The sequence below is a fragment of the Medicago sativa genome, chromosome 5 (genome assembly GCF_051527215.1).
Source record: "Medicago sativa cultivar Bolivia chromosome 5, Bolivia_mono, whole genome shotgun sequence".
In the NCBI taxonomy this organism is placed as follows: Eukaryota; Viridiplantae; Streptophyta; class Magnoliopsida; order Fabales; family Fabaceae; genus Medicago; species Medicago sativa.
The window spans coordinates 13,920,757-13,932,324 of NC_140753.1; the positions used below are offsets into that span (position 1 = coordinate 13,920,757).

At 37.8% G+C, this 11,568-nt stretch overlaps 1 protein-coding gene across 1 annotated transcript; it reads right to left on the reverse strand.

The window, feature by feature from the left end:
• Window positions 1-8,550: 8,550 nt before the first annotated feature.
• On the reverse strand, window positions 8,551-10,967 carry LOC146920291 (putative Peroxidase 48). The gene is made up of 4 exons (XM_085713695.1): window positions 10,496-10,967; window positions 9,984-10,178; window positions 9,467-9,632; window positions 8,551-9,256 (listed from the first exon to the last, which is right to left on the reverse strand). The coding sequence occupies exons 1-4, from the start codon at window positions 10,859-10,861 to the stop codon at window positions 8,751-8,753; spliced, it is 1,233 nt and encodes a 410-aa protein (XP_085569821.1). The 5' UTR covers window positions 10,862-10,967; the 3' UTR covers window positions 8,551-8,750.
• Window positions 10,968-11,568: the final 601 nt, after the last annotated feature.

Here is an 11,568-nt window from a genome sequence, read left to right on the forward strand (position 1 = left end):
ATAAAAGTTGATTTGGAAGTGTCTTCAAAATATCAACATGAAATTAAAGTAGGTTCTTCATTCCAAAAGTCAACAACATCACTCATTAGCATTTGTACCATTAGAAGGATTGGTTCTGGGACTAGCATTACCATTAGAAGGATTGATATCCAAATTCATTGCGTCCAAATCTCTATATTTGTATTTGCATTGCCTCAAAAAAAAATCTATATTTGCATATTTAGCGAATATGGAAAATAATTTATTTTGACAAGCGAGGATTGATTGATTTGATTGTTTGCTTCTGTTCTGCAATCTTGTTCCTCAATCATGCTTCAATCTCTCAACTTATACAACGAACAATATCAGTATAATTCAACTATTGATTCAACTTAGAAATTGAGGCACGAGCATGCATGATTCCATCAAAACCAAGTCCATATACTCTACCCTTTGCATTTCTTCCTCCAACGGCTCCAATCATTAGAGTATCATAATCATCAGACTTAGGTTGAGTACAACTCTCATCGTTACCAGAACCAGAAGGTTGAGATTGAGACTCAACTTCTGAACATAGATTTAAGAAGTTATTGTGGAAAAACAAAAATTATCAACTAGGAGATTGTTAATGGTCTAGGAAAAACAAAAACAAAAACAAAAACTAATCATTAATAGTCCAATCATTATGTCCAAATTATTATGTACTGGCTATTAAACGACTAGATCATTGAATAAGTAAACAACCATATCATTGAATAACTATGGATATATCCATGCATGTCCTTATATAACTAGTGAATTTCTTATCTCGCCTTACCGACTTTTCGCGCGTCCTATATTGGGTTTTAGATTATACTTCCAAAAACGTAAAACACGTTAAAAACACATTCAAAAACCTTATATTCTTTGGATTTAAAAATCTGAAATAGAGTGTGCGAGAAGGTTGAAGAGTGGGAAAAGAAATTCTCATATAACTATCATTCCTCTCTAATAGATTAGTCACATAAGAAGCTCTAACGAATTCTAATGAGAATTGCTCTTCTCCCATCTGTTTTTGCTCATCCCCGCTGAGAAATACACTTGCGTGAGTTAACTTACGCTGAGAATACACCTGCGTGAGTTAACTCACGCTCGACTATTTTGACGGGAATGAGCAAAAATAGATGGGAGAAGAGCCATTTCCGATTCTAATTCATCCAATTTGTTGAGTTAACGCCTAAACCGAGTATCTAACATGATGAAACAACTTTTCACACCCTCTTATTTTTTTATAAGATCTTTTCACGCCCTCTAATATCACTTTAGGAAAAAAAAAATGGGAATTTTGTACTTCCTGAAAATATATTTCTTGATAAAATATGTCATTCAAAATAATCTTATGGAAATTGGAAAAATGTATAATTGTTAGAAATGTGATGGTAGAAAAAGTTTCTTCAAAAACTGGTTGAGATATGATCGTGACAACATTAACAACACCTTCATCTTTGGAAGCCTTGGTGTCCACAGCTTGCCCTCTGTCAAGGCGGGACCCACTGGCGAACATTACATGTTGGAATTCTATCAAGATGAGTGATATTTGTACAACTAATATTATACAACTTTGGTGACAACCACTTTTCTCCTCTTGTGAGTAGACAAAAATAATTGAGAGAGAAATAAGAAGAAAAAGAATAAAAACACATGTGAGTATGAGAGAGATGGTTGTTTCAAAAGTTGTCAAAAAGTGGTTGCACAAATATCATTTATCTTCTATTAAGAACAACACGGTTAGTATTGGATGGTTGCTCTTTTTGTCCATGTGTTGCTCAAAACAGTCAAAATACTTATATATTATAAAAAGATATCTTCCGATAAGTAAAGAGTAAAAAGATACTTCATATGAAGATATCATCGAGTAAATCTGAAGGGTTTCACATCAACATGTGGACCTAGAGAGCACTAATATTTTTTTTTTATAAGGCCAGAGCAAATTGACATAAAAAAGAATAGTGTCCAACTAAGTTGGAACCTACTCTAATCTAATACCAATTGCTCATAAATATTATTAAAAAAAAGAAAAAAAATACATAAAAACTGGGGGGACATAAAACCTAACCCAGTAAATAGCCCAAACGGGAAAAACAAAATAAGAAAATAAAAAATCCACAAAATGGATCCAACCCTAAAAATTAAAGCAAACGATGAATACCAAAAGGGTCTAAATTTTGGCGAATGGAACGAACAAAGCCACTGGAAGATGCTTGAAAGTGTAGTGGACTCGACAGCCAACACGGTAATTTGCGAACCCACTCGCACCAACCGTTTGCTGCGATCAATCAACCATTTCTGGCCCACAGCAAGCGATCATACAAGCACAACCTAGGCAAGCACGAACAAGCGCCAACATGAACCAGCAACTCGTTGCAGCAAATAGTGAATGGATAAGCTAAACCGGCGTATGAATCATCTACCAGCACAGAAGCGATTCAAGATCCTGCAACTCCCTGCGAAACAACAGCAAGCTATAATTGCCCTTTCGAGCCAAACCATCTGCCAATCCAGTAAAACACTATGCCATTGCACAACGAAAGAACCAACCGCCAACATGGATAGATTCAAGAACCAACAACCCTTTCAAGCCAAAATTCAGAGCGATGAAATCTCCCATCATTGTAAATTGGTTCTCTTTTCATTGCGGCAACATCCATGATGTTTACCCGAACATCTCAGATTACGACAAAATCAACCATAAACGTCAATGCGATCAACAACCGCGAACCACCTATAACAACATATTGAAAATCCAGCGGCAGTAAACAACCACCGTAAATAAGGAACCAGGGACCGGTTCACCTTCCGATTCATGAGAGGACAGACACACGGTGTGACCACAAAGCAGCAACATCGTCGTAAACCCCATCCCCAGACTTAATCGGCGCAAATCAACGTGTCACAAACGTGAAACCAAGGTTGGACCAGAGTACAGTACCGCAACAAGAAGCCACCGCAAAAACGTGACGGCAACAAGAAGCCACCGCAGCGGAGCTGATACCGGGACAACCCTTTTGGAGCAAGACCCATCTGGGTCTGTAGGTGGTGACGCGAGCCAAAAAACTCGATCGCACCACCAAAAGCCATGGTCTACATCGTGGCGGCCGGAATGTGTCAACGACTTCTTTAGTGATGTATTTCTTTAGTCGACGATATTCTAGAGAGCACTAATATAATTAGTGTAGATTACATTGAATTTCAATCGTTCATGATTTGGCTAATTGGAGTTGGGCTAACTTGCCCATGATTATTTTTTTCGACAAACAAAAAAAAAAAAGAACTTGCCCATCATTCAAGGGTTGATGTTCTCACACCATATGAGCTGGAATGGATGGATTTACTATGTATAAATGATGATTTGATAAAAAGTTGCATGTCTTTATGTTTTAATCTTGATCATTTATGGTTTGATCTAATGACATTAATTTATGTATGGATATTTGGATGGGTTTGGTGTCTTATTTGTTTATATAATTATTCTACAAACTTTTTATTCTCAACAGATCCTAAGAGTGAGAAAGCTGGTGTGATTTATGTTCCAAGAGATGAAAATTTTGGTCACTAAATGTTATTATTATAAAAAAGAATATTTTTTTTTTTAAAAATGTCAGAGAAATTTTATTAAAGAATAAGTTGGGCACATTAAACTCATTGAAGGTCTTTTTTTATAATAAAAAAGCAAGGAGCCTACAACTATTCAATAATTAAAAACAAAGGACTGAAAAAGAAGTGCTTGAACTTGAATGATTAAAAAAGAAGTTTCAACATACAGGGACAATTTTAAAAAGTGGAAAGAATCTCTATGTTTTCCATTTCTTGAATATAATCAGCCCATAACACTTTATCTTTGTTTCTTTGCATATTAGCATGGATTTGGATTTCAAAATGAGGTCATTAGTGACTACTTATTTCCATGTATCCTAAAAATAGCTAAGCATTAGTGTCTGCAACTGGAAGGTTGTGTGTGTTCTTAGGAAACCAGGAACAATAATGCAACCAAAAGCATATACTCCCCGATTATTATCGAATTTATACTCCCTCTTTTTCTTTTAGTTTTGTTGCGAATTCGATGAAAAACTCACACCAATAACAACTTGATGTGTGGAGCAAGGGATAATTAAGCAACCAAAATCAAAGTGTATGGAACAGTTATAATCACAAGCCAAAAGTAGAAAACAACAGCGAGAGAAAAGGAAGAGAGAACCCAAAGAATTTGTTGACCCAGTTCGGTCCAAATTGACCTAGTCTGGGGGAGAGAGCAGCCCTCTGTTCCACTATATGATGAGTAACGTTACAAAAGAGATATCAATGGGTTACAAGAATAAGTCTCCCGCCTAATTCTACCCAAATCCCAGCCTCTTCCCGTAACCAAGAGACTCAATCCTAATAGTGTTTCCCAAGGTGAATCAACCCTCAAACCCTAGTGTTTGTTCCAAAGAGACAAACTCTACACAAACCCTAGATTTGTTGTTGCCTTTCTAAACCCTTGTTTCAGCCCCCTCTATCTCTCAAGGTTTACACTGATACAATGTATATATTTATAGTAAAAGAATCCTCAATAAAACTAGAACAAATCTAGGCCCGAAAATACTTTTCTGTTTTATTTTCTGCTGTCAAAATCGGCCACGGTGCTTACCAAATCGGCCACCGATTTTTACAGAACCAACAGACAAAAAAAACAGAGTCCAAAATCGGCCACCGTGCTCTGAAAATCGGCCACCGATTTTCTGCTACCAGAATTCCAATTTCTTCAATTTTGAGGCACTTTCACAACAATCTCCACCTTGACTCTAAATTAGTGATGATGCCAATTTAACATCAACACCTTGCTGCTCTTTCCCTTGCTTCCCACTACACCAAGTATCTCCACGAGTTTACACCCTAATCCCTTCAGCCATCGGAATGTCTTCCGCCTTCTCGAAGGTACTTGCAGTCCAACTACGCTAGGAATTTTAGGTAATTCCACAAGCCTTTACCTCAACCTCTTCAGCCATCGGAACGTCTTCCGTCTTCTCGAAGAGTCCTTGCAGTCTAACTACACTAGGAGTTTTAGGTAGTTCCACAAGCATTCACCATGACATCTTCAACACAGGACATCTCCCGCTTCCTTGAAGGTCTCCTTGCATCCAATCACCCTTGGCCTTCTTTTAGAGTAATCCCGCAAGTCGTGCTATACATTCTTCAACCTTATGAAGAAATCCCTTGCTCACCATAGAGCATAGCACCCAAGGTCCTCCATAGTCGTACCATTACCGGTGTGTTTAACTCCACCTCACGCTGAGCGTATTCTACCTCAACTAGCAAATGCGTACATCCCACTATGTCTTCAACCTTGAAACTCCACCTCAACAGGTAGATCATGAGTATTGTTGCCTCCGCCTCTCCAGACTGATCATGAGTATTCTTACCACCGCCTCTCCAGGCTGATGTTGAGTGTTTAACGTCTCTCCAGACGAACACCGCTCCACTAGACATCAATCCCAAGGTGACCAACATCACCTTCATCCTCCAAACAACCCCACACCATCAGAGCACCCGCATCCCTAAGACGCACCTCAATGTTCTCCAAATCACCAATGATTTTGTTGAACTCCACAAGTAGCTCCATGACGGCCTTTAACTTTACCATCCTGAATAAGTAAAGTTGTTGCTTTAGGAATTGCCGACGAGCCAAAGACTTTGTCATATACAAATATTCAAACTTTGACCACATCGATGCCGCGGTTGCTTCCTTTGCTGCTTCTCTCAAAACTTTATTCCCGAGGCACAAGACAATGGCACTCCTGGCCTTGTCCACCATCTCGGTCTTCTCCGCTCGTGACATGGTGACCGGTAACGAACCTTCACCCTTCAAAGCTTTCTCACACTTTTGTTGTATTAACACCGCTTCCATCTTTACCTTCCATAACCCAAAATCGTTATCTCCGGTAAACTTCTCAATATCCCACTTCGAACCCATGGTACTTGATTATCCTTTGACCTTTGCCCCACGGTGGGCGCCAATTGTTGCGAATTCGATGAAAAACTCACACCAATAACAACTTGATGTGTGGAGCAAGGGATAATTAAGCAACCGAAATCAAAGTGTATGGAACAGTTATAATCACAAGCCAAAAGTAGAAAACAACCGCGAGAGAAAAGGAAGAGAGAACCCAAAGAATTTGTTGACCCAGTTCGGTCCAAATTGACCTAGTCTGGGGGAGAGAGCAGCCCTCCGTTCCACTATATGATGAGTAACGTTACAAAAGAGATATCAATGGGTTACAAGAATAAGTCTCCCGCCTAATTCTACCCAAATCCCAGCCTCTTCCCGTAACCAAGAGACTCAATCCTAATAGTGTTTCCCAAGGTGAATCAACCCTCAAACCCTAGTGTTTGTTCCAAAGAGACAAACTCTACACAAACCCTAGATTTGTTGTTGCCTTTCTAAACCCTTGTTTCAGCCCCCTCTATCTCTCAAGGTTTACACTGATACAATGTCTATATTTATGGTAAAAGAATCCTCAATAAAACTAGAACAAATCTAGGCCCGAAAATACGTTTCTGTTTTATTTTCTGCTGTCAAAATCGGCCACGGTGCTTACCAAATCGGCCACCGATTTTTACAGAACCAACAGACAAAAAAACAGAGTCCAAAATCGGCCACCGTGCTCTGAAAATCGGCCACCGATTTTCTGCTACCAGAATTCCAATTTCTTCAATTTTGAGGCACTTTCACAACAAGTGTGTGACACTTCTACAAATATTAAGAAATGAAATTAATTTTATATGGGAAAGAGAAACTATGAAAGATTTTATAAATTCATCCTTCATTAATAATATGAGAAAGAGAAGTTAAATACTTTTAGCAAAATTCTTATTTTCTGCTGGAGGCTTTTGCATGACAGGTTGGTGACAAGGGAGAATTTGTTCGAGAGAGGCATATTGACGGCTCAACACCAACTCAGTTGTGTTTTCTGCAATATTCAAACACATAATCTTCCTAACACTTATTTTTTTTCTTGTCCAACAAGTAATGTTGTGAAGAATCAAAATTCATGGATGGCTTGGCATGCAATTCGTTCAAGATTTGAACTTGTGCTCTCATTTTCTATGACACAGTGGTATATTAAAAGTGGTAAGAAAAATGCTGAAATTTTCTCTATTCCACAGATTTAATACGATTAAAAAATGCTGTATAGGTTTATTAATGCAAAATAATAGCGAGTGTAAAGGATCAGATCAATGAAGATTTTAATATGATGGTACATGACAATGAAGAAAAGGCTAGAATAATAAGTACTACACATTATAAGAAGATCATCCTCGCCTTTTTTTGCTTGCAGCGGACAAAAATGTGACAATCGCAGAATCAAGGGGATGGTTTGGTTTTAGTTGGAAGTGGAACTTAAGTTGAAGCAGGGCTTTGTTAGATAGGGAGGCAGGAGAGGTATCTATGTCGGATGACATTATTACAGGCACATCACCAACAATAAATACACCAAATTATTGGGTTTGGTTGCCAGACGTTGCTAGAGGCGTCTTCGTTAAATCTTGATATCTCTGGGTGACAAAGGAAGGCGTTTCTATGGAGAACTAGAATGAAGACATCCAGTTTCAGGTCTGGTTGAAATTGTGGAATACTGCAGTCCCTAGCAAAATTCTTATTTTCTGCTGGAAGCTTTTGCATGACAGGTTGGCAACAAGGGAGAATTTCTTCGAGAGAGGCATATTGACGGCTCAACACCAACTCAGCCGCATTTTCTGCAATTCAAGCACAGAATCTGCCCAACACTTGTTTTTTTTTCCTGTCCAACAAGTAATGTTGTATGGAATCAAGTTCATGGATGGCTTGGTATGCGATTCGTTCAAGATTTGAACTTGTGCTCTCATTTCCTGCGACACAATGGTATATATATCAAAAGTGGTAAGAAAGGTAGGAAATTGTCACTGCTGGTGCATTTGGCTAGGCAACAATCAAATTATCTTTAAAGAAAACTCAATGTGACATAAAAGGTATTGAGGTCCGTAAGCGTTGTCAACTATAATGTGATATAAAAAGCAAAGACAATCAATCAAACTCAACTCTTTGGACCTCTACTTGCATAATATGAGTGATTGACAGCCATTTGGGGAATCGGGGTGTGTCAAGTTTTCTTATTTTCATATATAATTTAAATTTAAGTCTACATTTGACATTAATTTCGACATGAAAGTTGATTCCTTATATCCACACAACTGTGTCCATGATGGACTGTTGCTAACTAGTATGTATTCATTAAACATTATGGTTACATTACATGGATAGGAGAGGAACCATCACAGAATAATATCATATCTAAGAATCATTCCTTGATCTCTAATGGTAACATTTGAATAGGGAGCTTATACAAAAATATACTTCAATACCTTGGAATCCAAGTTTTAATAAGGCATAAGTTGGTAGCTACCAGGGATAACTTGTGCAGGGGCCGGGGTTCGAACCCCGGATTCCCCACTTCTCCACACATAATGTGTGTAAATCTAGCCACTGGGCTACTTGACCAAAAAAAAAAAAAAAAAAAGAAGAACACTTTGATTTATTGATATTTATTGCTGCCTTGCAACACTAGAGTAAACATTTAACACAGTGCCACCAAAATCTATAAATTCTGTAACAGTTGTCACTTTACATGGCCAAAACTACCCTTAAATGTGTGAAAAACTTACATAGGAAGAGAACAAATTTGCTAAACCAGAATGAAATATATGAACCAGCTCACTTAAGAGCTTACAAGACGAGAGCAATTCAAACGAACCTGACCTTGATTTCCAGTCAAAACATCAAGGTTAGACAATTTCAACATAACCCTTGCGAAATCCATCCGAAAGGTTGATCCGTCATCTGAAGCATAAGCAGAAACCAATCTGGCAGTCTTCTCTTGAGCCATCAGCTGTTGATCAGCAAACAATAACCCTCTTCCTCTCAACAAACTCTGATAGTAGTGAGTGTCAAAAGATGCTCCAGATGGCACTGCAGATGACAGTACTTGCATGTATGACATCCCTTTGTCACTACTAGAATGATGAACATTCATTGGCTTTGAAACTGTAAACGTCGAAAACGTGCCGTTGCTGCTGATATTATTCTTACTGTTGTCAGGACAGTTTAGCCTCATCTGACTGAGAAAATCGAGAGGTATACTCGGGTCTGGTTGCCCTGTTCCTTGAAAGTCGTACAGCCTTTGCTGAATGAAATCGCAACCGATTTTTCCAATGTTGTGTCCTCCTTTAGATTATCAAGAAACCAACAGATATCATTAGTCATATTCAAGGTTTTAAAAAATGTGTGAGATCGCAATCTCAGCTACGACATCAGGGTTTTTGATGTCTTTGTGACCACAGTTGAGGCTGCATCAGGCTCAACAGTTCGTAATGCAGTCACGAAATATACCTTATCATATTATATTCATAAATGCATAAGTGTAAAGTAATTTACCAAGGAGGCTGACTGTTTCACGTGCGTTGAATCCTCTAAGATTGAAGAGGTGCAGTGTGCGCGTAATGTCATCGTCAGGCCTTGGAATTTGATCAGTTGCCTCCTGGAAAAACGATTGCAGGCTATCTCGTCTGCCTGTTAAAACTGGATAGAAAGGCCCACCACCCTGCAATGACCATGTACATTAATAAATCATAGGTGCAAAAATTATTAAAGGCATCATGTATCAAGGATAATAGACAGATATCAGACAAGTAACAGCTTCCCTAACTATCTTTCTGTATTTTCTCTATGACAATTAATCACTACACAAGTTTTCCATCTCAATGTTGGCAATTTTAAACGAATACAAAGTTTAGAAAATGAAAACTGAAAACGTTTTTAAGTAAACATGCAGGCTAGAAATTCCCACCATAAACCATATCAAAGTAGTCACAAAATAGCATTTAAAGCGAAAATGCATCAGAATTAAGAGCTTTCAACAGATGTTATAAACTTATAGGTGTTAGGAACAAACCAAAAGAACGGAATCTCTTGCGGCAAGAGCAAGTATGTCAGCACAAGACACAACGCCGGGACATGCTTGCTCCACCTCCTCCTTAATCAAGTCAACTTTGTCAAAACCTTTCAATGTTTGATTTGGAATAGCCTGCTTCTCATAGGAACCGTTTCTATCACCATTGTCTTCCAATAGCAAGGAAGCATCACAACCCTGATTTCGCAATACCACAAGTAGTTAGAACAGCAAATCAAAACCATTATGAAAGCAAGAAAATGCTTTAGTAAACATAGATAGCATATATCAGAGTTTCACTTTTTTTTATTTCTTCAATTAAAGTAAAGTAAACCATTATGAAACAAAGATGTATGCAGTAAATATAACATAAGGAACACAATTTAGGATATCTATTATTGACTATTTCATAGAGCCTGTAAAATTAGGAAATAACAGAAAATGCTTAACAAAAACACCCCATATTTCAGAGAAAATAAAGAATTAAAGAACAATGAAAAAAAGATTAAATATACCTGGATGAAGCAATCGTGAAAGAAGAGACGAAGAAGAGAAGGTGCAAGGTCTCTAAGATCAAAGTAGATATCGGTAACAGCGGAACGAACAATATCTTCAGCTTGAGGGCAAGAATCCCTATAGAAATTATATTGAAGATTGGAACCATCTCTGATTCTTTGATTGAAATCAAATGGAAAAGTATTGGCTAAGATGACTGAACCAAAATAAGTATGAGAGAAAGAAGATGTAGTATCTTCAGTTTGTGTTATGGTGTTTTCTGGTTCTGGTTCTCCTCTTGGGTTTCTGAGAGAGAGAAGAACGGGAAGGACTAGAATGAATGCAACTATGATCCATGGGTTGAAGATGAAGAAGAATCTCCTCATTTTCTTGATGATGAAGAAGAAGAGAAAGAGAAGACTTGTTTAGGAAGTTATTGAGTTGGTTGGAATTGTAACTGAATGAATGGTTAGTTAGCAATTAGCAGCATATTGAATTGATTCTCTTTTTATATAGGAAAGGAACTAGGAATGGACTCACCAGGGTATCGTATCGTTGTTTTCATCACTAATCATGAGATTAATCTTCTTAAGGGGTAAATATTTCTTATTATCAGCCCTAGTAAATAATTCTTCTTAAGATTGTTTGTAATATTTAGTTAAATGTACATTATTGTAAAATAAATAATAAGATAATTTTGAATTGTTTGTTATTAATAACTGAGGATCCATCTTCTCCACGTGGACTAAAGGACTACCCTTATGCTGTTGATGGACTAGAGAGATGGGATGCTATTAAGGCATAGCATGGGTCCAAGACTATGTACGTCTCCTTGTATTATCCAACAGATGAGGCATGGTGACTTGAAAGACAAGCAATGGTGGCCTAGCATGCATTATCATATGGATTACTTCTGCTCTTCATGCTGCTGTTAATTTTGGACAATACCCTTATGGAGGTTTTATCCTAAACCGTCCAACAATTACACCAAAGTACCAAGCTCTTGTTCATCTTACTGTGATTGAAATATTGTAAAGGCATGCTGCTGATGAGGTCTACCTTGGTGAGAGTGATGATAAATTTTGGACTTCTA

Bases quoted from the DNA above. Each gene is read 5' to 3' on its own strand.
- LOC146920291 (XM_085713695.1), bottom strand. From the start codon at position 10,861: ATGAGGAGATTCTTCTTCATCTTCAACCCATGGATCATAGTTGCATTC. The intron at 10,179-10,495 runs GTATATTTAATC...TTGCGAAATCAG, and splicing joins TTCACGATTGCTTCATCCAG to GGTTGTGATGCTTCCTTGCT. The intron at 9,633-9,983 runs GTTTGTTCCTAA...TGGTCATTGCAG, and splicing joins CAAGAGATTCCGTTCTTTTG to GGTGGTGGGCCTTTCTATCC.